The following is a 27,881-nucleotide window of genomic DNA, read 5'->3' as shown; positions in this document are numbered from 1 at the left end:
TATAATTGAGAATTTCAATAAGCATTTTTCTACGGCTGGCCATGCTTTCCACCTAACTACCCCTACTGCATTCAACAGCACTGCACCCCCCACAGCTACTCGCCCAAGCCTCCCCCATTTCTCCTTCTCCCAAATCCATTCAGCTGATGTTCTGAAAGAGCTGCAAAATCTGGACCCCTACAAATCAGCTGGGCTTGACAATCTGGACCCTTTCTTTCTAAAATTATCTGCCGAAATTATTGCAACCCCTATTACTAGCCTGGTCAACCTCTCTTTCGTGTCGTCTGAGATTCCCATAGATTGGAAAGCAGCTGCTGTCATCCCCCTCTTCAAAGGAGGTGACACTCTTGACCCAAATTGCTACAGACCTATATCCATCCTACCCTGCCTTTCTACGGTCTTCGAAAGCCAAGTCAACAAACAGATTACCGACCATTTCGAATCCCACCGCACCCTCTCCGCTATGCAATCTGGTTTCAGAGCTGGTCATGGGTGCACCTCAGTCACGCTCAAGGTCCTAAACGACATCGTAACCGCCATCGATAAGAAACAATACTGTGCTGCCGTATTCATTGACCTGGCCAAAGCTTTTGACTCTGTTAATCACCACATCCTCATCGGCAGACTCAGTAGCCTTGGTTTCTCAAACGATTGCGTCGCCTGGTTCACCAACTACTTCTCTGACAGAGTTGAGTGTGTCAAATCGGAGGGCCTACTGTCTGGACCTCTGGCAGTCTCTATGGGGGTACCACAGGGTTCAATTCTTGGGCCAACTCTTTTCTCTGTATACATAAATGATGTCGCTCTTGCTGCTGGTGAATCTCTGATCCACCTCTACGCAGACGACACCATTCTGTACACTTCTGGCCCTTCTTTGGACACTGTGTTAACAACCCTCCAGACGAGCTTCAATGCCATTCAACTCTCCTTCCGTGGTCTCCAACTGCTCCTAAACACAAGTAAAACGAAATGCATGTTCTTCAACCGTTCTGCACCTGCCCGCCTGTCCAGCATCACTTCTCTGGACGGTTCTAACTTAGAATTTGTGGACAACTACAAATACCTAGGTGTCTGGTTAGACTGTAAACTCTCCTTCCAGACTCACATCAATCATCTCCAACCAAAGTGAAATCTCGAATTGGCTTCCTATTTCGCAACAAAGCGTCCTTCACTCATGCTGCCAAACATACCCTCGTAAAACTGACCATCCTACCAATCCTCGACTTCGGCGATGTCATTTACAAAATAGCCTCCAATACCCTACTCAACAAGCTGGATGCAGTCTATCACAGTGCCATCCGTTTTGTCACCAAAGCCCCATATACTACCCACCACTGCGACCTGTACGCTCTCGTTGGCTGGCCTTCGCTTCATAATCGTCGCCAAACACATTGGCTCCAGGTCATCTAAAGTCCCCCCTTATCTCCGCTCACTGGTCACCATAGCAGCACCCACCTGTAGCACGCGCTCCAGCAGGTATATCTCTCTGGTCACCCCTAAAGCCAACTCCTCCTTTGGTCGTCTCTCCTTCCAGTTCTCTGCTGCCAATGACTGGAACGAACTACAAAAATCTCTGAAACTGGAAACACTTATCTCCCTCACTAGCTTTAAGCACCAGCTGTCAGAGCAGCTCACAGATCACTGCACCTGTACATAGCCCATCTATAATTTAGCCCAAACTACTACCTCTTCCCCTACTGTATTTATTTATTTTATTTATTTTGCTCCTTTGCACCATATTATTTATATTTTAACTTTGAACTTTCTTCAAACTACAAATCTACCATTCCAGTGTTTTTCTTGCTATACTTTATTTACTTTGCCACCATGGCATTTTTTTGCCTTTACCTCCCTTATCTCACATCATTTGCTCACATTGTATATGGTCTTATTTTTTTTATTTTTTTCTACTGCATCATTGATTGTATGTTGTTTTACTCCATGTGTAACCCTGTGTTTTTGTATGTTGTCGAACTGCTTTGCTTTATCTTGGCCAGGTCGCAATTGTAAATGAGAACTTGTTCTCAACTTGCCTACCTGGTTAAATAAAGGTGAAATAAAAAATAAATAAAAAAGGGCACAGCAACAGCAACAGAGAAAGAGAGAGCAAAGGCCTTCTCTCTCTCATCCCAGAAAGAGAGGAGTATTCACAAGAGATATGAAAATATTACTGCAGCTGATTGTCCAGTGGCTTGGGGTCAATGCGCATAAAAGGTTAAGCTGCGGTAAAATATTTTAATCCAACTTGACGGAGTCGCGCTACCTGACTTAAGACAATGAAAAGGGATAGAATTCACTACTCAGCCACCAGATAAAGAGACAGAGAGAGAGAGAGAGAGAGAGAGAGACAGAGAAAAAGAGAGAGAGAGATACACAGAGAGAGAGAGAGACATACAGACAGAGAGAGACAGAGACACAGAGAGAGAAAGAGAGAGACAGACAGAGAGAGACACAGAGAGAGAGAGGCAGAGACAGAGACAGAGAGAGAGAGAGAGAGAGAGAGAGAGAGAGAGAAAGAGACAGAGAGAGAGTGATAGAGACAGAGACAGAGAGAGAGTGAGAGAGACAGACACAGAGAGAGAGAGAGAGAGAGAGAGAGAGAGACACACAGAGAGAGAAAGACAGAGAGAGACAGCCAGACAGACAGACAGACAGACAGACAGACAGTTAGCGCAGAAAAACGGTAGGGCCATAAAGAGTTGATACTCACGACCAGAGAGAGCTCCTCCCCTGTGTGATGACCCCTGTGAACTTGGTCAACCTCCTGGCGTCCACCTCCAACCACTGCAGAGGGTCGTTCCTCCCAGCACACCAGGCTCCATCGTACAGGTCATCATCATACAGGCCAGCCTAGCAGAGGATTTAGAAAAGGGTTTCCAAGTAGTTTATAAACTGTAATAAATAGTTGTAACACATTGCAGAGGGTGGTTCCTCCCAGAGGCCTAGCAGAGTATTTAGAAAAGGGTTTCCAAGTAGTTTAGAAACTGTAATAAATAGTTCTAACATTGCAGAGGGTCGTTCCTCCCAGAGGCCTAGGAGAGGATTTAGAAAAGGGTTTCCAAGTAGTTTAGAAACTGTAATAAATAGTTGTAACACATTGCTGAGCGAGAAAATGTCTTCCTTAGGCTAAATCAGGGATATGGGACTGGATGGACTTCCTCCACACCAGGACTATGGGACTGTAATGATGGACTTCCTCCACACCAGGACTATGGGACTGTAATGATGGACTTCCTCCACACCAGGACTATGGGACTGTAATGATGGACTTCCTCCACACCAGGACTATGGGAGTGTAATGATGGACTTCCTCCACACCAGGACTATGGGACTGTAATGATGGACTTCCTCCACACCAGGGTGATGGGACTGTAATGATGGACTTCCTCCACACCAGGACTGTAATGATGGACTTCCTCCACACCAGGACTATGGGACTGTAATGATGGACTTCCTCCACACCAGGACTATGGGACTGTAATGATGGACTTCCTCCACACCAGGGTGATGGGACTGTTATGATGGACTTCCTCCACATCAGGACTATGGGACTGTAATGATGGACTTCCGCCACACCAGGGTGATGGGACTGAAATGATGGACTTCCTCCACACCAGGACTATGGGACTGGATGGACTTCCTCCACACCAGGACAGAATGATATTAACCAGTAGGGACTGTAATGATGGACATCCTCCACACCAGGACTATGGGACTGTAATGATGGACTTCCTCCACACCAGGACTATGGGACTGTAATGATGGACTTCCTCCACACCAGGACTATGGGACTGTAATGATGGTCGTCCTCCACACCAGGACTATGGGACTGTAATGATGGACTTCCTCCACACCAGGGCTATAGGACCGTAATGATGGACTTCCTCCACACCAGGACTATGGGAGTGTAATGATGGACTTCCTCCACACCAGGGTGATGGGACTGTTATGATGGACTTCCTCCACACCAGGACTATGGGACTGTAATGATGGACTTACTCCACACCAGGACTATGGGAGTGTTATGATGGACTTCCTCCACACCAGGGTGATGGGACTGTTATGATGGACTTCCTCCACACCAGGACTATGGGACTGTAATGATGGACTTCCTCCACACCAGGGTGATGGCACTGAAATGATGGACTTCCTCCACACCAGGACTATGGGACTGGATGGACTTCCTCCACACCAGGGTGATGGGACTGTAATGATGGACTTCCTCCACACCAGGACTATGGGACTGTAATGATGGACTTCCTCCACACCAGGGCAGTAATGATGGACTTCCTCCACACCAGGACTATGGGACTGTAATGATGGACTTCCTCCACACCAGGACTATGGGACTGTAATGATGGTCTTCCTCCACACCAGGACTATGGGACTGTAATGATGGACTTCCTCCACACCATGACTATGGGAGTGTAAAGATGGACTTCCTCCACACCAGGGCGATGGGACTGCAATGATGGACTTCCTCCACACCATGACTATGGGACTGTAAAGATGGACTTCCTCCACACCAGGACTATGGGACTGTAATGATGGACTTCCTCCACACCAGGGCAATGGGACTGTAATGATGGACTTCCTCCACACCAGGACTATGGGAGTGTAATGATGGACTTCCTCCACACCAGGGTGATGGGACTGTTATGATGGACTTCCTCCACACCAGGACTATGGGACTGTAATGATGGACTTCCTCCACACCAGGGTGATGGGACTGTAATGATGGACTTCCTCCACACCAGGACTATGGGACTGGATGGACTTCCTCCACACCAGGTTGATGGGACTGAAATGATGGACTTCCTCCACACCAGGACTATGGGACTGTTGATGGACTTCCTCCACACCAGGGCGATGGGACTGTAATGATGGACTTCCTCCACACCAGGACTATGGGACTGTAATGATGGACTTCCTCCACACCAGGACTATGGGCTGTAATGATGGACTTCCTCCACACCAGGACTATGGGACTGTAATGATGGACTTCCTCCACACCAGGACTATGGGACTGTAATGATGGACTTCCTCCACACCAGGGACTATGGGAGTGTAATGATGGACTTCCTCCACACCAGGACTATGGGAGTGTAATGATGGACTTCCTCCACACCAGGGTGATGGGACTGTAATGATGGACTTCCTCCACACCAGGACTATGGGACTGTAATGATGGACTTCCTCCACACCAATGGGACTGTAATGATGGACTTCCTCCACACCAGGGCGATGGGACTGTAATGATGGACTTTCTCCACACCAGGACTATGGGACTGTAATGATGGACTTCCTCCACACCAGGGTTATGGGACTGTAATGATGGACTTCCTCCACACCAGGACTATGGGACTGTAATGATGGACTTCCTCCACACCAGGACTGTAATGATGGACTTCCTCCACACCAGGACTATGGGACTGTAATGATGGACTTCCTCCACACCAGGACTATGGGACTGTATTGATGGACTTCCTCCACACCAGGACTATGGGAGTGTAATGATGGACTTCCTCCACACCAGGACTATGGGACTGTAATGATGGACTTCCTCCACACCAGGGCTATGCGAGTGTAATGATGGACTTCCTCCACACCAGGACTATGGGACTGTAATGATGGACTTCCTCCACACCAGGACTATGGGACTGTAGTGATGGACTTCCTCCACACCAGGACTATGGGACTGTAATGATGGTCGTCCTCCACACCAGGACTATGGGACTGTAATGATGGACTTCCTCCACACCAGGGCTATGGGACCGTAATGATGGACTTCCTCCACACCAGGACTATGGGAGTGTAATGATGGACTTCCTCCACACCAGGACTATGGGACTGTAATGATGGACTTCATCCACACCAGGACTATGGGAGTGTAATGATGGACTTCCTCCACATCAGGACTATGGGACTGTAATGATGGACTTCCTCCACACCAGGACTATGGGACTGTAATGATGGTCGTCCTCCACACCAGGACTATGGGACTGTAATGATGGACTTCCTCCACACCAGGGCTATAGGACCGTAATGATGGACTTCCTCCACACCAGGACTATGGGAGTGTAATGATGGACTTCCTCCACACCAGGGTGATGGGACTGTTATGATGGACTTCCTCCACACAAGGACTATGGGACTGTAATGATGGACTTACTCCACACCAGGACTATGGGAGTGTTATGATGGACTTCCTCCACACCAGGGTGATGGGACTGTTATGATGGACTTCCTCCACACCAGGACTATGGGACTGTAATGATGGACTTCCTCCACACCAGGGCGATGGGACTGAAATGATGGACTTCCTCCACACCAGGACTATGGGACTGGATGGACTTCCTCCACACCAGGGTGATGGGACTGTAATGATGGACTTCCTCCACACCAGGACTATGGGACTGTAATGATGGACTTCCTCCACACCAGGGCAGTAATGATGGACTTCCTCCACACCAGGACTATGGGACTGTAATGATGGACTTCCTCCACACCAGGACTATGGGACTGTAATGATGGTCTTCCTCCACACCAGGACTATGGGACTGTAATGATGGACTTCCTCCACACCATGACTATGGGAGTGTAAAGATGGACTTCCTCCACACCAGGGTGATGGGACTGTAATGATGGACTTCCTCCACACCATGACTATGGGAGTGTAAAGATGGACTTCCTCCACACCAGGGTGATGGGACTGTTATGATGGACTTCCTCCACACCAGGACTATGGGACTGTAATGATGGACTTCCTCCACACCAGGACTATGGGAGTGTAATGATGGACTTCCTCCACACCAGGGTGATGGGACTGTTATGATGGACTTCCTCCACATCAGGACTATGGGACTGTAATGATGGACTTCCTCCACACCAGGGTGATGGGACTGAAATGATGGACTTCCTCGACACCAGGACTATGGGACTGGATGGACTTCCTCCACACCAGGGTGATGGGACTGTAATGATGGACTTCCTCCACACCAGGACTATGGGACTGTAATGATGGACTTCCTCCACACCAGGGACTGTAATGATGGACTTCCTCCACACCAGGACTATGGGACTGTAATGATGGACTTCCTCCACACCAGGACTATGGGACTGTAATGATGGACTTCCTCCACACCAGGACTATGGGAGTGTAATGATGGACTTCCTCCACACCAGGAGTATGGGACTGTAATGATGGACTTCCTCCAAAACCAGGACTATGGGACTGTAATGATGGACTTCCTCCACACCAGGACTATGGGACTGTAATGATGGTCTTCCTCCACACCAGGACTATGGGACTGTAATGACGGACTTCCTCCACACCAGGGCTATGGGACTGTAATGATGGACTTCCTCCACACCAGGACTATGGGAGTGTAATGATGGACTTCCTCCACACCAGGGTGATGGGACTGTTATGATGGACTTCCTCCACACCAGGACTATGGGACTGTAATGATGGACTTCCTCCACACCAGGACTATGGGAGTGTAATGATGGACTTCCTCCACACCAGGGTGATGGGACTGTTATGATGGACTTCCTCCACATCAGGACTATGGGACTGTAATGATGGACTTCCTCCACACCAGGGTGATGGGACTGAAATGATGGACTTCCTCCACACCAGGACTATGGGACTGGATGGACTTCCTCCACACCAGGGTGATGGGACTGTAATGATGGACTTCCTCCACACCAGGACTATGGGACTGTAATGATGGACTTCCTCCACACCAGGAGCTGTAATGATGGACTTCCTCCACACCAGGACTATGGGAGTGTAATGATGGACTTCCTCCACACCAGGACTATGGGAGTGTAATGATGGACTTCCTCCACACCAGGGTGATGGGACTGTTATGATGGACTTCCTCCACACCAGGACTATGGGACTGTAATGATGGACTTCCTCCACACCAGGACTATGGGACTTTAATGATGGACTTCCTCCACACCAGGACTGTAATGATGGACTTCCTCCAAACCAGGACTATGGGACTGTAATGATGGACTTCCTCCACACCAGGACTATGGGACTGTAATGTTGGACTTCCTCCACACCAGGGTGATGGGACTGTAATGATGGACTTCCTCCACACCAGGACTATGGGACTGTAATGATGGACTTCCTCCACACCAGGACTGTAATGATGGACTTCCTCCACACCAGGACTATGGGACTGTAATGATGGAGTTCCTCCACACCAGGACTATGGGACTGTATTGATGGACTTCCTCCACACCAGGACTATGGGAGTGTAATGATGGACTTCCTCCACACCAGGACTATGGGACTGTAATGATGGACTTCCTCCACACCAGGGCTATGCGAGTGTAATGATGGACTTCCTCCACACCAGGACTATGGGACTGTAATGATGGACTTCCTCCACACCAGGACTATGGGACTGTAGTGATGGACTTCCTCCACACCAGGACTATGGGACTGTAATGATGGTCGTCCTCCACACCAGGACTATGGGACTGTAATGATGGACTTCCTCCACACCAGGGCTATGGGACCGTAATGATGGACTTCCTCCACACCAGGACTATGGGAGTGTAATGATGGACTTCCTCCACACCAGGACTTTTGGAGTGTAATGATGGACTTCCTCCACACCAGGGTGATGGGACTGTTATGATGGACTTCCTCCACACCAGGACTATGGGACTGTAATGATGGACTTCCTCCACACCAGGGTGATGGGACTGTAATGATGGACTTCCTCCACACCAGGACTATGGGAGTGTAATGATGGACTTCCTCCACACCAGGGTGATGGGACTGTTATGATGGACTTCCTCCACATCAGGACTATGGGACTGTAATGATGGACTTCCTCCACACCAGGGTGATGGGACTGAAATGATGGACTTCCTCCACACCAGGACTATGGGACTGGATGGACTTCCTCCACACCAGGGTGATGGGACTGTAATGATGGACTTCCTCCACACCAGGACTATGGGACTGTAATGATGGACTTCCTCCACACCAGGACTATGGGACTGTAATGATGGACTTCCTCCACACCAGGACTATGGGAGTGTAATGATGGACTTCCTCCACATCAGGACTATGGGACTGTAATGATGGACTTCCTCCACACCAGGGTGATGGGACTGTAATGATGGACTTCCTCCACACCAGGACTATGGGACTGTAATGATGGACTTCCTCCACACCAGGGTGATGGGACTGTAATGATGGACTTCCTCCACACCAGGACTATGGGACTGTAATGATGGACTTCCTCCACACCAGGACTGTAATGATGGACTTCCTCCACACCAGGACTATGGGACTGTAATGATGGACTTCCTCCACACCAGGACTATGGGACTGTAATGATGGACTTCCTCCACACCAGGGTGATGGGACTGTAATGATGGACTTCCTCCACACCAGGACTATGGGACTGTAATGATGGACTTGCTCCACACCAGGACTATGGGACTGTAATGATGGACTTCCTCCACACCAGGACTATGGGAGTGTAATGATGGACTTCCTCCACACCAGGACTATGGGACTGTAATGATGGACTTCCTCCACACCAGGGCTATGCGAGTGTAATGATGGACTTCCTCCACACCAGGACTATGGGACTGTAATGATAGACTTCCTCCATACCAGGACTATGGGACTGTAGTGATGGACTTCCTCCACACCAGGACTATGGGACTGTAATGATGGTCGTCCTCCACACCAGGACTATGTGATTGTAATGATGGACTTCCTCCACACCAGGGCTATGGGACCGTAATGATTGACTTCCTCCACACCAGGACTTTGGGAGTGTAATGATGGACTTCCTCCACACCAGGGTGATGAGACTGTTATGATGGACTTCCTCCACACCAGGACTATGGGACTGTAATGATGGACTTCCTCCACACCAGGGTGATGGGACTGTTATGATGGACTTCCTCCACACCAGGACTATGGGACTGTAGTGATGGACTTCCTCCACACCAGGACTATGGGACTGTAATGATGGACTTCCTCCACACCAGGACTATGGGAGTGTAATGATGGACTTCCTCCACACCAGGGTGATGGGACTGTTATGATGGACTTCCTCCACACCAGTACTATGGGACTGTAATGATGGACTTCCTCCACACCAGGGTGATGGCACTGAAATGATGGACTTCCTCCACACCAGGACTATGGGACTGGATGGACTTCCTCCACACCAGGGTGATGGGACTGTAATGATGGACTTCCTCCACACCAGGACTATGGGACTGTAATGATGGACTTCCTCCACACCAGGACAGTAATGATGGACTTCCTCCACACCAGGACTATTGGACTGTAATGATGGACATCCTCCACACCAGGACTATGGGACTGTAATGATGGTCTTCCTCCACACCAGGACTATGGGACTGTAATGATGGACTTCCTCCACACCAGGACTATGGGACTGTAATGATGGTCTTCCTCCACACCAGGACTATGGGACTGTAATGATGGACTTCCTCCACACCAGGGCTATGGGACTGTAATGATGGACTTCCTCCACACCAGGACTATGGGAGTGTAATGATGGACTTCCTCCACACCAGGGTGATGGGACTGTTATGATGGACTTCCTCCACACCAGGACTATGGGACTGTAATGATGGACTTCCTCCACACCAGGACTATGGGAGTGTAATGATGGACTTCCTCCACACCAGGGTGATGGGACTGTTATGATGGACTTCCTCCACATCAGGACTATGGGACTGTAATGATGGACTTCCTCCACACCAGGGTGATGGGACTGAAATGATGGACTTCCTCCACACCAGGACTATGGGACTGGATGGACTTCCTCCACACCAGGGTAATGGGACTGTAATGATGGACTTCCTCCACACCAGGACTATGGGACTGTAATGATGGACTTCCTCCACACCAGGACTGTAATGATGGACTTCCTCCACACCAGGACTATGGGACTGTAATGATGGACTTCCTCCACACCAGGACTATGGGACTGTAATGATGGACTTCCTCCACACCAGGACTATGGGAGTGTAATGATGGACTTCCTCCACACCAGGACTATGGGACTGTAATGATGGACTTCCTCCACACCAGGACTATGGGACTGCAATGATGGACTTCCTCCACACCAGGACTATGGGACTGTAATGATGGTCTTCCTCCACACCAGGACTATGGGACTGTAATGATGGACTTCCTCCACACCAGGGCAATGGGACTGTAATGATGGACTTCCTCCACACCAGGACTATGGGAGTGTAATGATGGACTTCCTCCACACCAGGGTGATGGGACTGTTATGATGGACTTCCTCCACACCAGGACTATGGGACTGTAATGATGGACTTCCTCCACACCAGGACTATGGGAGTGTAATGATGGACTTCCTCCACACCAGGGTGATGGGACTGTTATGATGGACTTCCTCCACATCAGGACTATGGGACTGTAATGATGGACTTCCTCCACACCAGGTTGATGGGACTGAAATGATGGACTTCCTCCACACCAGGACTATGGGACTGGATGGACTTCCTCCACACCAGGGTGATGGGACTGTAATGATGGACTTCCTCCACACCAGGACTATGGGACTGTAATGATGGACCTCCTCCACACCAGGGCTGTAATGATGGACTTCCTCCACACCAGGACTATGGGACTGTAATGATGGACTTCCTCCCCCCAGGACTATGGGACTGTAATGATGGACTTCCTCCACACCAGGACTATGGGAGTGTAATGATGGACTTCCTCCACACCAGGACTATGGGACTGTAATGATGGACTTCCTCCACACCAGGGTGATGGGACTGTAATGATGGACTTCCTCCACACCAGGACTGTAATGATGGACTTCCTCCACCCCAGGACTATGGGACTGTAATGATGGACTTTCTCCACACCAGGACTATGGGACTGTAATGATGGACTTCCTCCACACCAGGACTATGGGACTGTAATGATGGACTTCCTCCACACCAGGACTATGGGACTGTAATGATGGACTTCCTCCACACCAGGACTGTAATGATGGACTTCCTCCACCCCAGGACTATGGGACTGTAATGATGGACTTTCTCCACACCAGGACTATGGGACTGTAATGATGGACTTCCTCCACACCAGGGTGATGGGACTGTAATGATGGACTTCCTCCACACCAGGACTATGGGACTGTAATGATGGACTTCCTCCACACCAGGACTGTAATGATGGACTTCCTCCACACCAGGACTATGGGACTGTAATGATGGACTTCCTCCACACCAGGACTATGGGACTGTAATGATGGACTTCCTCCACACCAGGACTATGGGAGTGTAATGATGGACTTCCTCCACACCAGGACTATGGGACTGTAATGATGGACTTCCTCCACACCAGGGCTATGCGAGTGTAATGATGGACTTCCTCCACACCAGGACTATGGGACTGTAATGATGGACTTCCTCCACACCAGGACTATGGGACTGTAGTGATGGACTTCCTCCACACCAGGACTATGGGACTGTAATAATGGTCGTCCTCCACACCAGGACTATGGGACTGTAATGATGGACTTCCTCCACACCAGGACTATGGGAGTGTAATGATGGACTTCCTCCACACCAGGGTGATGGGACTGTTATGATGGACTTCCTCCACATCAGGACTATGGGACTGTAATGATGGACTTCCTCCACACCAGGGTGATGGGACTGAAATGATGGACTTCCTCGACACCAGGACTATGGGACTGGATGGACTTCCTCCACACCAGGGTGATGGGACTGTAATGATGGACTTCCTCCACACCAGGACTATGGGACTGTAATGATGGACTTCCTCCACACCAGGACTGTAATGATGGACTTCCTCCACACCAGGACTATGGGACTGTAATGATGGACTTCCTCCACACCAGGACTATGGGACTGTAATGATGGACTTCCTCCACACCAGGACTATGGGAGTGTAATGATGGACTTCCTCCACACCAGGAGTATGGGACTGTAATGATGGACTTCCTCCAAAACCAGGACTATGGGACTGTAATGATGGACTTCCTCCACACCAGGACTATGGGACTGTAATGATGGTCTTCCTCCACACCAGGACTATGGGACTGTAATGATGGACTTCCTCCACACCAGGGCTATGGGACTGTAATGATGGACTTCCTCCACACCAGGACTATGGGAGTGTAATGATGGACTTCCTCCACACCAGGGTGATGGGACTGTTATGATGGACTTCCTCCACACCAGGACTATGGGACTGTAATGATGGACTTCCTCCACACCAGGACTATGGGAGTGTAATGATGGACTTCCTCCACACCAGGGTGATGGGACTGTTATGATGGACTTCCTCCACATCAGGACTATGGGACTGTAATGATGGACTTCCTCCACACCAGGGTGATGGGACTGAAATGATGGACTTCCTCCACACCAGGACTATGGGACTGGATGGACTTCCTCCACACCAGGGTGATGGGACTGTAATGATGGACTTCCTCCACACCAGGACTATGGGACTGTAATGATGGACTTCCTCCACACCAGGGCTGTAATGATGGACTTCCTCCACACCAGGACTATGGGACTGTAATGATGGACTTCCTCCACACCAGGACTATGGGAGTGTAATGATGGACTTCCTCCACACCAGGGTGATGGGACTGTTATGATGGACTTCCTCCACACCAGGACTATGGGACTGTAATGATGGACTTCCTCCACACCAGGACTATGGGACTTTAATGATGGACTTCCTCCACACCAGGACTGTAATGATGGACTTCCTCCAAACCAGGACTATGGGACTGTAATGATGGACTTCCTCCACACCAGGACTATGGGACTGTAATGTTGGACTTCCTCCACACCAGGGTGATGGGACTGTAATGATGGACTTCCTCCACACCAGGACTATGGGACTGTAATGATGGACTTCCTCCACACCAGGACTATGGGACTGTAATGATGGAGTTCCTCCACACCAGGACTATGGGACTGTATTGATGGACTTCCTCCACACCAGGACTATGGGAGTGTAATGATGGACTTCCTCCACACCAGGACTATGGGACTGTAATGATGGACTTCCTCCACACCAGGGCTATGCGAGTGTAATGATGGACTTCCTCCACACCAGGACTATGGGACTGTAATGATGGACTTCCTCCACACCAGGACTATGGGACTGTAGTGATGGACTTCCTCCACACCAGGACTATGGGACTGTAATGATGGTCGTCCTCCACACCAGGACTATGGGACTGTAATGATGGACTTCCTCCACACCAGGGCTATGGGACCGTAATGATGGACTTCCTCCACACCAGGACTATGGGAGTGTAATGATGGACTTCCTCCACACCAGGACTTTTGGAGTGTAATGATGGACTTCCTCCACACCAGGGTGATGGGACTGTTATGATGGACTTCCTCCACACCAGGACTATGGGACTGTAATGATGGACTTCCTCCACACCAGGGTGATGGGACTGTAATGATGGACTTCCTCCACACCAGGACTATGGGAGTGTAATGATGGACTTCCTCCACACCAGGGTGATGGGACTGTTATGATGGACTTCCTCCACATCAGGACTATGGGACTGTAATGATGGACTTCCTCCACACCAGGGTGATGGGACTGAAATGATGGACTTCCTCCACACCAGGACTATGGGACTGGATGGACTTCCTCCACACCAGGGTGATGGGACTGTAATGATGGACTTCCTCCACACCAGGACTATGGGACTGTAATGATGGACTTCCTCCACACCAGGACTATGGGACTGTAATGATGGACTTCCTCCACACCAGGACTATGGGAGTGTAATGATGGACTTCCTCCACATCAGGACTATGGGACTGTAATGATGGACTTCCTCCACACCAGGGTGATGGGACTGTAATGATGGACTTCCTCCACACCAGGACTATGGGACTGTAATGATGGACTTCCTCCACACCAGGGTGATGGGACTGTAATGATGGACTTCCTCCACACCAGGACTATGGGACTGTAATGATGGACTTCCTCCACACCAGGACTGTAATGATGGACTTCCTCCACACCAGGACTATGGGACTGTAATGATGGACTTCCTCCACACCAGGACTATGGGACTGTAATGATGGACTTCCTCCACACCAGGGTGATGGGACTGTAATGATGGACTTCCTCCACACCAGGACTATGGGACTGTAATGATGGACTTGCTCCACACCAGGACTATGGGACTGTAATGATGGACTTCCTCCACACCAGGACTATGGGAGTGTAATGATGGACTTCCTCCACACCAGGACTATGGGACTGTAATGATGGACTTCCTCCACACCAGGGCTATGCGAGTGTAATGATGGACTTCCTCCACACCAGGACTATGGGACTGTAATGATAGACTTCCTCCATACCAGGACTATGGGACTGTAGTGATGGACTTCCTCCACACCAGGACTATGGGACTGTAATGATGGTCGTCCTCCACACCAGGACTATGTGATTGTAATGATGGACTTCCTCCACACCAGGGCTATGGGACCGTAATGATTGACTTCCTCCACACCAGGACTTTGGGAGTGTAATGATGGACTTCCTCCACACCAGGGTGATGAGACTGTTATGATGGACTTCCTCCACACCAGGACTATGGGACTGTAATGATGGACTTCCTCCACACCAGGGTGATGGGACTGTTATGATGGACTTCCTCCACACCAGGACTATGGGACTGTAGTGATGGACTTCCTCCACACCAGGACTATGGGACTGTAATGATGGACTTCCTCCACACCAGGACTATGGGAGTGTAATGATGGACTTCCTCCACACCAGGGTGATGGGACTGTTATGATGGACTTCCTCCACACCAGTACTATGGGACTGTAATGATGGACTTCCTCCACACCAGGGTGATGGCACTGAAATGATGGACTTCCTCCACACCAGGACTATGGGACTGGATGGACTTCCTCCACACCAGGGTGATGGGACTGTAATGATGGACTTCCTCCACACCAGGACTATGGGACTGTAATGATGGACTTCCTCCACACCAGGACAGTAATGATGGACTTCCTCCACACCAGGACTATTGGACTGTAATGATGGACATCCTCCACACCAGGACTATGGGACTGTAATGATGGTCTTCCTCCACACCAGGACTATGGGACTGTAATGATGGACTTCCTCCACACCAGGACTATGGGACTGTAATGATGGTCTTCCTCCACACCAGGACTATGGGACTGTAATGATGGACTTCCTCCACACCAGGGCTATGGGACTGTAATGATGGACTTCCTCCACACCAGGACTATGGGAGTGTAATGATGGACTTCCTCCACACCAGGGTGATGGGACTGTTATGATGGACTTCCTCCACACCAGGACTATGGGACTGTAATGATGGACTTCCTCCACACCAGGACTATGGGAGTGTAATGATGGACTTCCTCCACACCAGGGTGATGGGACTGTTATGATGGACTTCCTCCACATCAGGACTATGGGACTGTAATGATGGACTTCCTCCACACCAGGGTGATGGGACTGAAATGATGGACTTCCTCCACACCAGGACTATGGGACTGGATGGACTTCCTCCACACCAGGGTAATGGGACTGTAATGATGGACTTCCTCCACACCAGGACTATGGGACTGTAATGATGGACTTCCTCCACACCAGGACTGTAATGATGGACTTCCTCCACACCAGGACTATGGGACTGTAATGATGGACTTCCTCCACACCAGGACTATGGGACTGTAATGATGGACTTCCTCCACACCAGGACTATGGGAGTGTAATGATGGACTTCCTCCACACCAGGACTATGGGACTGTAATGATGGACTTCCTCCACACCAGGACTATGGGACTGCAATGATGGACTTCCTCCACACCAGGACTATGGGACTGTAATGATGGTCTTCCTCCACACCAGGACTATGGGACTGTAATGATGGACTTCCTCCACACCAGGGCAATGGGACTGTAATGATGGACTTCCTCCACACCAGGACTATGGGAGTGTAATGATGGACTTCCTCCACACCAGGGTGATGGGACTGTTATGATGGACTTCCTCCACACCAGGACTATGGGACTGTAATGATGGACTTCCTCCACACCAGGACTATGGGAGTGTAATGATGGACTTCCTCCACACCAGGGTGATGGGACTGTTATGATGGACTTCCTCCACATCAGGACTATGGGACTGTAATGATGGACTTCCTCCACACCAGGTTGATGGGACTGAAATGATGGACTTCCTCCACACCAGGACTATGGGACTGGATGGACTTCCTCCACACCAGGGTGATGGGACTGTAATGATGGACTTCCTCCACACCAGGACTGTGGGACTGTAATGATGGACCTCCTCCACACCAGGGCTGTAATGATGGACTTCCTCCACACCAGGACTATGGGACTGTAATGATGGACTTCCTCCCCCCAGGACTATGGGACTGTAATGATGGACTTCCTCCACACCAGGACTATGGGAGTGTAATGATGGACTTCCTCCACACCAGGACTATGGGACTGTAATGATGGACTTCCTCCACACCAGGGTGATGGGACTGTAATGATGGACTTCCTCCACACCAGGACTGTAATGATGGACTTCCTCCACCCCAGGACTATGGGACTGTAATGATGGACTTTCTCCACACCAGGACTATGGGACTGTAATGATGGACTTCCTCCACACCAGGACTATGGGACTGTAATGATGGACTTCCTCCACACCAGGACTATGGGACTGTAATGATGGACTTCCTCCACACCAGGACTGTAATGATGGACTTCCTCCACCCCAGGACTATGGGACTGTAATGATGGACTTTCTCCACACCAGGACTATGGGACTGTAATGATGGACTTCCTCCACACCAGGGTGATGGGACTGTAATGATGGACTTCCTCCACACCAGGACTATGGGACTGTAATGATGGACTTCCTCCACACCAGGACTGTAATGATGGACTTCCTCCACACCAGGACTATGGGACTGTAATGATGGACTTCCTCCACACCAGGACTATGGGACTGTAATGATGGACTTCCTCCACACCAGGACTATGGGAGTGTAATGATGGACTTCCTCCACACCAGGACTATGGGACTGTAATGATGGACTTCCTCCACACCAGGGCTATGCGAGTGTAATGATGGACTTCCTCCACACCAGGACTATGGGACTGTAATGATGGACTTCCTCCACACCAGGACTATGGGACTGTAGTGATGGACTTCCTCCACACCAGGACTATGGGACTGTAATAATGGTCGTCCTCCACACCAGGACTATGGGACTGTAATGATGGACTTCCTCCACACCAGGGCTATGGGACCGTAATGATGGACTTCCTCCACACCAGGACTATGGGACTGTAATGATGGACTTCCTCCACACCAGGACTTTTGGAGTGTAATGATGGACTTCCTCCACACCAGGGTGATGGGACTGTTATGATGGACTTCCTCCACACCAGGGCTATGGGACTGTAATGATGGACTTCCTCCACACCAGGGTTATGGGACTGTTATGATGGACTTCCTCCACACCAGGACTATGGGACTGTAATGATGGACTTCCTCCACACCAGGACTATGGGAGTGTAATGATGGACTTCCTCCACACCAGGGTGATGGGACTGTTATGATGGACTTCCTCCACATCAGGACTATGGGACTGTAATGATGGTCGTCCTCCACACCAGGACTATGGGACTGTAATGATGGACTTCCTCCACACCAGGGCTATGGGACCGTAATGATGGACTTCCTCCACACCAGGACTATGGGAGTGTAATGATGGACTTCCTCCACATCAGGGTGATGGGACTGTTATGATGGACTTCCTCCACACCAGGACTATGGGACTGTAATGATGGACTTCCTCCACACCAGGACTATGGGAGTGTAATGATGGACTTCCTCCACACCAGGGTGATGGGACTGTTATGATGGACTTCCTCCACACCAGGACTATGGGACTGTAATGATGGACTTCCTCCACACCAGGACTATGGGACTGTAATGATGGACTTCCTCCACACCAGGACTATGGGACTGTAATGATGGACTTCCTCCACACCAGGGTGATGGGACTGTAATGATGGACTTCCTCCACACCAGGACTATGGGACTGTAATGATGGACTTCCTCCACACCAGGACTGTAATGATGGACTTCCTCCACACCAGGACTATGGGACTGTAATGATGGACTTCCTCCACACCAGGACTATGGGACTGTAATGATGGACTTCCTCCACACCAGGACTATGGGAGTGTAATGATGGACTTCCTCCACACCAGGACTATGGGACTGTAATGATGGACTTCCTCCACACCAGGACTATGGGAGTGTAATGATGGTCTTCCTCCACACCAGGACTATGGGACTGTAATGATGGACTTCCTCCACACCAGGGCTATGCGAGTGTAATGATGGACTTCCTCCACACCAGGACTATGGGACTGTAATGATGGACTTCCTCCACACCAGGACTATGGGACTGTAATGATGGACTTCCTCCACACCAGGACTATGGGACTGTAATGATGGTCGTCCTCCACACCAGGACTATGTGACTGTAATGACGGACTTCCTCCACACCAGGGCTATGGGACCGTAATGATGGACTTCCTCCACACCAGGACTATGGGAGTGTAATGATGGACTTCCTCCACACCAGGGTGATGGGACTGTTATGATGGACTTCCTCCACACCAGGACTATGGGACTGTAATGATGGACTTCCTCCACACCAGGACTATGGGAGTGTAATGATGGACTTCCTCCACACCAGGGTGATGGGACTGTTATGATGGACTTCCTCCACACCAGGACTATGGGACTGTAATGATGGACTTCCTCCACACAAGGGTGATGGCACTGAAATGATGGACTTCCTCCACACCAGGACTATGGGACTGGATGGACTTCCTCCACACCAGGGTGATGGGACTGTAATGATGGACTTCCTCCACACCAGGACTATGGGACTGTAATGATGGACTTCCTCCACACCAGGACTATTTGACTGTAATGATGGACTTCCTCCACACCAGGACTATGGGAGTGTAATGATGGACTTCCTCCACACCAGGACTATGGGACTGTAATGAGGGACTCCCTCCACACCAAGGTGTTGGGACTGTAATACTATACTTCCACCTAAGACTTCCCCCACACTCTGTCTAGTCCTACCTGCACTCACCTGCTCTGTCTAGTCCTACCTGCACCCACCTGCTCTGTCTAGTCCTACCTGCACCCACCTGCTCTGTCTTGGCCTACCTGCACTCACCTGCTCTGTCTAGGTCTACCTGCACTCACATGCTCTGTCTAGGTCTACCTGCACTCACCTGCTCTGTCTAGGTCTACCTGCACTCACCTGCTCTGTCTAGACCTACCTGCACCCACCTGCTCTGTCTAGTCCTACCTGCACTCACCTGCTCTGTCTAGGACTACCTGCACTCACCTGTTCTGTCTAGGTCTACCTGCGCTCACATACTCTGTCTATGCCTACCTGCACTCACCTGCTCTGTCTACGCCTACCTGCACTCACCTGCTCTGTCTAGGTCTACCTGCACTCACCTGCTCTGTCTTGGCCTACCTGCACTCACCTGCTCTGTCTAGGTCTACCTGCACTCACATGCTTTGTCTAGGTCTACCTGCACTCACCTGCTCTGTCTAGGCCTACCTGCACTCACCTGCTCTGTCTAGGTCTACCTGCACTCACATGCTCTGTCTAGGTCTACCTGCACTCACCTGCTCTGTCTTGGCCTACCTGCACTCACCGGCTCTGTCTAGGTTCTACCTTGCACTCACCTGCTCTGTCTAGGCCTACCTGCACTCACCTGCTCTGTCTAGTCCTACCTGCACTCACCTGCTCTGTCTAGGTCTACCTGCACTCACCTGCTCTGTCTAGGTCTACCTGCACTCACCTGCTCTGTCTAGGACTACCTGCACTCACCTGCAATGTCTAGGTCTACCTGCACTCACCTGCTCTGTCTAGGTCTACCTGCACTCACCTGCTCTGTCTAGGCCTACCTGCACTCACCTGCTCTGTCTAGATCTACCTGCACTCACCTGCTCTGTCTAGGCCTACCTGCGCGCACCTGCTCTTTCTAGTCCTACCTGCACTCACCTGCTCTGTCTAGGCCTACCTGCACTCACCTGCTCTGTCTAGACCTACCTGCACTCACCTGCTCTGTCTAGGTTCTACCTTGCACTCACCTGCTCTGTCTAGGCCTACCTGCACTCACCTGCTCTGTCTAGTCCTACCTGCACTCACCTGCTCTGTCTAGGTCTACCTGCACTCACCTGCTCTGTCTAGGTCTACCTGCACTCACATGCTCTGTCTACGCCTACCTGCACTCACCTGCTCTGTCTACGCCTACCTGCACTCTCCTGCTCTGTCTAAGTCTACCTGCACTCACCTGCTCTGTCTTGGCCTACCTGCACTCACCTGCTCTGTCTAGGTCTACCTGCACTCACATGCTTTGTCTAGGTCTACCTGCACTCACCTGCTCTGTCTAGGCCTACCTGCACTCACCTGCTCTGTCTAGGTCTACCTGCACTCACCTGCTCTGTCTTGGCCTACCTGCACTCACCTGCTCTGTCTTGGCCTACCTGCACTCACCGGCTCTGTCTAGGTTCTACCTTGCACTCACCTGCTCTGTCTAGGCCTACCTGCACTCACCTGCTCTGTCTAGTCCTACCTGCACTCACCTGCTCTGTCTAGGTCTACCTGCACTCACCTGCTCTGTCTAGGTCTACCTGCACTCACCTGCTCTGTCTATGACTACCTGCACTCACCTGCTCTGTCTAGGTCTACCTGCACTCACCTGTTCTGTCTAGGTTTACCTGCACTCACCTGCTCTGTCTAGGTCTACCTGCACTCACGTGCTCTGTCTAGGCCTACCTGCACTCACCTGCTCTGTCTAGGTCTACCTGCACCCACCTGCAATGTCTAGGTCTACCTGCACTCACCTGCTCTGTCTAGGTCTACCTGCACTCACCTGCTCTGTCTAGGCCTACCTGCACTCACCTGCTCTGTCTAGATCTACCTGCACTCACCTGCTCTGTCTAGGCCTACCTGCTCGCACCTGCTCTGTCTAGTCCTACCTGCACTCACCTGCTCTGTCTAGGCCTACCTGCACTCACCTGCTCTGTCTAGACCTACCTGCACTCACCTGCTCTGTCTAGGTTCTACCTTGCACTCACCTGCTCTGTCTAGGCCTACCTGCACTCACCTGCTCTGTCTAGTCCTACCTGCACTCACCTGCTCTGTCTAGGTCTACCTGCACTCACCTGCTCTGTCTAGATCTACCTGCACTCACCTGCTCTGTCTAGGCCTACCTGCGCACACCTGCTCTGTCTAGTCCTACCTGCACTCACCTGCTCTGTCTAGGCCTACCTGCACTCACCTGCTCTGTCTAGACCTACCTGCACTCACCTGCTCTGTCTAGGTCTACCTGCACTCACCTGCTCTGTCTAGGCCTACCTGCACTCACCTGCTCTGTCTAGTCCTACCTGCGCTCACCTGCTCTGTCTAGTCCTACCTGCACTCTGTTTGTGTTTGTGAACAGAGCCCCAGGACCAGCTTGCTTAGGGGACTCTTCTCCAGGTTCATCTCTCTGTAGGTGATGACTTTGTTATGGAAGGTTTGGGAATCGCTTCCTTTTAGGTGGTTGTAGAATATAACATCTCTTTTCTGGATTTTGATAATTAGCTGGTATCGGCCTAATTCTGCTCTGCATGCATTATTTGGTGTTTTACGGAGGATATTTTTGCAGAATTCTGTATGCAGAGTCTCAATTTGGTGTTTGTCCCATTTTGTGAATTCTTGGTTGGTGAGCGGACTCCAGACCTCACAACCATGAAGGACAATGGGTTCTATAACTGATTCAAGTATTTTTAGCCAGATCCTAATTGGTATGTCGCATTTAATGTTCCTTTTGATGGCATAGAATGCCCTTCTTGCCTTGTCTCTCAGATCGTTCACAGCTTTGTGGAAGTTACCTGTGGCGCTGATGTTTAGGCCAAGGTATGTATAGTTTTCGGTGTGCTCTAGGGCAACGGTGTCTAGATGGAATTTGTGTTTGTGGTCCTGGCAATTAGACCTTTTTGGAACACCATTATTTTTTGTCTTACTGAGATTTACTGTCAGGGCCCAGGTCTGACAGAATCTGTGCAGAAGATCTAGGTGCTGCTGTAGGTCCTCGTTGGTTGGTGACCAAGCACCAGAGCATCAGCATCTTAAATAAGCATGCCCCATTCAAAAAATGTAGAACCAGGAACAGATATAGCCCTTGGTTCATTCCAGACCTGACTGCGCTTGACCAGTACAAAAACATCCTGTGGCGTACTGCATTAGCATCGAATAGCCCTCGCGATATACAACCTTTCAGGGAAGTTAGGAACCAATATACACAGGCAGTCCTTCTCTCTCTCTCTCTCTCTCTCTCTCTCTCTCTCTCTCTCTCTCTCTCTCTCTCTCTCTCTCTCTCTCTCCTTCTCTCTTTCTCTCTCTCACTCTCTCCTTCTCTCTCTCTCTCTCTCTTTCTCTTTCTCTCTCCATCTCTCTCTTTAATTTCAATTTAAGGGGCTTTATTGGCATGGGAAACCTATGTTAACATTGCCAAAGCAAGTGAAATTGATAATAAACAAAAGTGAAATAAACAAAAAATGAACAGTAAACATATACACTCATACAAGTTCCAAATGAATATACATTTAAAATGTCATATTATGTCTATATATAGTGTTGTGAAGGTATGCAAATAGTACAAAAGTACAAAAGGGAAAATAAATAAACATAAATAGGGGTTGTATTTACAATGGTGTTTGTTCTTCACTGGTTGTGATTTTCTTGTGGCAACAGGTCATACATCTTGCTGCTGTGAATGAACACTTTCTCTCTCTCTGTCTATCTCTCTCTCCTCCAGATTGGAGACATTACCTTACACAATCCCTAATGCAACACACTACGTTACCACACAGCTATAAACACACGATAACAAAGGGTTTGTTTGTCTGGAAGTGTGTGTGTGTGTGTGTGTGTGTGTGTGTGTGTGTGTGTGTGTGTGTGTGTGTGTGTGTGTGTGTGTGTGTGTGTGTGTGTGTGTGTGTGTGTGTGGAAGTCATTATGGGTGTACTACAGTTTCTGATCTCAGGACAATACACAGCCCAGATGATGATGAGGCAAACGGAACCGTACTCCCCTTCTTCATATCCTGACAGGAAATACCTCTTCTCCCAGACACCAGTTCACGTTAGGTTAGTGCGGTCTGGAATCCTTGGGAACGTCTCCTACCCTTAACACTAACCCTTACCTTAACCATTACTTAATCGTTTAAATGTTCAACTTAAGTGGGGTGATGTCAGAGTCTTGGATGTTCAAAATATCCCATTTAGACTTTTCTGTCCACTTAATGAGGTTTGGGGATAATAACTGTAATAATGGACCCCAACTTTAAAGGCAGCCATATAATAATGGACCCCCAGTTTAATAGCAGCCATATAATAATGGAACTCCAGTTTAATGGCAGCCATATAATAATGGACCCCCAGTTTAATGGCAGCCATATAATAATGGACCCCTAGTTTAATGGCAGCCATATAATAATGGACCCCCAGTTTAATGGCAGCCATATAATAATGGAACTCCAGTTTAATGGCAGCCATATAATAATGGACCCCCAGTTTAATGGCAGCTATATAATAATGGACCCCTAGTTTAATGGCAGCCATATAATAATGGACCCCCAGTTTAATGGCAGCCATGTAATAATGGAACTCCAGTTTAATGGCAGCCATATAATAATGGTGTCACGTCCTGACCAGCAGATGGAGCTGTTGTAGTAGTTTTGGGGTCAGGACGTGGCAGTCCTGTATGTGTGTGATTGTTCTGTGTTGGTCTTGTGACTCCTGATCAGGAACAGCTGGGGATCGTTGTTCCTGATTGGGAGTCATATATGTAGGAGTATGTTTGTCACTTGGTTTTGTGGGTAGTTGTTTTTGCACTGCGGTGGTGAGCCTGCAAAACTGTTTAGTGTTGTGGGTATCATTTATTGTTTTGGCAAGTGGATGCGTTACTCTTTTTTTGTTAATTAAAATATGAGTATCCACAACTCCGCTGCATTTTGGTCTTCACTGCAACACAACGAAGGATTTTGTGACAGAACTACCCCCCCCAAAGGACCAAGCAGCGGAGAAGAGGACAGAGGCAAGTGAGGGAGGAATGTTGGAAGCAGCGCGCTCGGGAGGTGATGGATTCCTGGTCGCTGGAGGTGTTGACGGAGAGGATTGACTGGACATGGGAGCAGTTGCGGGTCCACTGTGACAACCTGCCTGGGAGGCAGGTAGAACCCGAGAGGCAGCCCCAAGAATTTTCTAGGGGGGGGCACAAGGGCTATTTGGCGGGGCGAGATTACAGCCCCAGGCCAGCTCCCGGTACCCTTGTAGGGCAGACTGGACAGGTCCCGTGCTTTGGGGTTGGGGCTGTGGTGAGGCCTGGGATTTTCAGGCCGGTAGGCAAGGTACCAGCGCCCCGCATGTGCCAGGGCGAAGTAGGCATCAAGCCGGAAGGGGTGATGCCAACCCTGCGCTCAAGACCGCCAGTGCGCCCTTTCGGTCCGGTGTTTCCCGCTAGACGCACTAGCATGGAGGTGCGTGTCTCCAGGCTGGCACGTCCAGTACCAGCCCCACGCATCAGGAGTCTAGTGCGTCAGCCCAGCCTCGCCAGTCAACAGTCGCCAGAGCTGACCACCAGTCAACAGTCGCCAGAGCTGACCGCCAGTCGTACGTCACCAGAGCTGCCCGCCAGTCAACAGTCGTCAGAGCTGCCCGCCAGTCAACAGTCGTCAGAGCTGCCCGCCAGTCAACAGTCGTCAGAGCTGCCCGCCAGTCAACAGTCGCCGGAGTGGCCAGACTGCGCCGAACTGCCGGAGTGGCCAGACTGCGCCGAACTGCCGGAGTGGCCAGACTGCGCCGAACTGCCGGAGTGGCCAGACTGCGCCGAACTGCCGGAGTGGCCAGACTGCCCCGAGCTGCCGGAGTGGCCAGACTGCCCCGAGCTGCCGGAGTGGCCAGACTGCCCCGAGCTGCCGGAGTGGCCAGACTGCCCCGAGCTGCCGGAGTGGCCAGACTGCCCCGAGCTGCCGGAGTGGCCAGACTGCCCCGAGCTGCCGGAGTGGCCAGACTGCCCCGAGCTGCCGGAGTGGCTCTCCTGTCCTCCGGCCCAGCCCGAGTGGCCCTCCTGTCCTCCGGCCCAGCCCGAGGGGCCCTCCTGTCCTCCGGCCCAGCCCGAGGGGCCCTCCTGTCCTCCGGCCCAGCCCGAGGGGCCCTCCTGTCCTCCGGCCCAGCCCGAGGGGCCCTCCTGTCCTCCGGCCCAGCCCGAGGGGCCCTCCTGTCCTCCGGCCCAGCCCGAGGGGCCCGTCTGCCTGGCGCAGCTATCGGCGCCACCGAAGTGGGCGACGCCGAGGGTGGAGCAAGGTCCACGTCCTGCACCGGAGCCACCTCCAGGATAGCTGGGTTGGGGAGGGAGGGTGTAGCACAGTGCCGTCGTTGACGGCAGCCACCCTCCCTTCCCTCCCTTATTGTTTAGGGGTTATTGTTTATGGGTTTTGTTGGGGATTTTGTTTGTGTTAGGTGCATTCCGGGTTCTGCACCTTGAGGGGGGGGGGGGTACTGTCACGTCTTGACCAGCAGATGGAGCTGTTGTAGTAGTTTTGGGGTCAGGACGTGGCAGTCTTGTATGTGTGTGATTGTTCTGTGTTGGTCTTGTGACTCCTGATCAGGAACAGCTGGGGATCGTTGTTCCTGATTGGGAGTCATATATGTAGGAGTATGTTTGTCACTTGGTTTTGTGGGTAGTTGTTTTTGCACTGCGGTGGTGAGCCTGCAAAACTGTTTAGTGTTGTGGGTATCATTTATTGTTTTGGCAAGTGGATGCGTTACTCTTTTTTTGTTAATTAAAATATGAGTATCCACAACTCCGCTGCATTTTGGTCTTCCCTGCAACACAACGAAGGATTTTGTGACAAATGGACCCCTAGTTTAATGGCAGCCATATAATAATGGACCCCCAGTTTAATGGCAGCCATATAATAATGGAACTCCAGTTTAATGGCAGCCATATAATAATGGACTCCAGTTTAATGGCAGCCATATAATAATGGACCCCCAGTTTAATGGCAGCCATATAATAATGGACACCCAGTTTAATGGCAGCCATATAATAATGGACCCCCGGTTTAATGGCAGCCATATTGGACACTGAAATTGAGTTGGATCGACCGTCACTACTCCGCCCACCCACGTAGAACTGTGTCGAGTGTCGAGTCAAGATTTATTTTATTGACGTTGATATCTTTCAATAACAGGGTTTCCAAAAACGAGTTGTTGACATCTATGAAGAATACACTACACTTCATAAAAAAAAGGTGCCAAAAGGATTATTCGGCTGTCCCCATAGCAGAAACCTTAGGTTCCAAGTAGAACCCTTTTGGGTTCCATGTAGAATCCTCTGTGTTCTACATGGAACCCAAAAGGGTTCTACCTGGAACTGAAAGGGTTCTACATGGAACCCACAAGGATTATTCTAAGGGGTTCTCCTATGGGGACAGCAGAAGAATCCTTTTAGTTTCTAGGTAGCTCCTTTAAAAAATTAAAAAATCTTTATTTAACTAGGCAAATCAGTGAGGAACAAATTCTTATTTACGAAGATGGCCTAGGAACAGTGGGTTAACTGCCTTGTTCAGCGGCAGAATGACAGATTTTTACCTTGTCAGCTCGGTGATTTGATCCACCAACCTTTCGGTTACTG

General features: G+C 50.2%; 1 protein-coding gene across 1 annotated transcript in view; it reads right to left on the bottom strand.

Moving 5' to 3' along the window:
- The window catches only part of cpxm2 (carboxypeptidase X (M14 family), member 2), a 110,690-nt gene that overhangs the window by 47,889 nt on the left and 34,920 nt on the right, over positions 1 to 27,881 (bottom strand). The window contains exon 4 of the mRNA XM_045701180.1: positions 2,711 to 2,850. Within this exon, the coding sequence (XP_045557136.1) occupies positions 2,711 to 2,850 (140 nt within the window). The remainder of the gene's footprint in view (positions 1 to 2,710; positions 2,851 to 27,881) is intronic.

This window comes from Salmo salar, chromosome ssa18 (assembly GCF_905237065.1).
Source record: "Salmo salar chromosome ssa18, Ssal_v3.1, whole genome shotgun sequence".
Taxonomy (NCBI): domain Eukaryota; kingdom Metazoa; phylum Chordata; class Actinopteri; order Salmoniformes; family Salmonidae; genus Salmo; species Salmo salar.
Note: the sequence above shows the minus strand (reverse complement) of the source record. Positions and strands in the feature narration are given on the sequence as shown.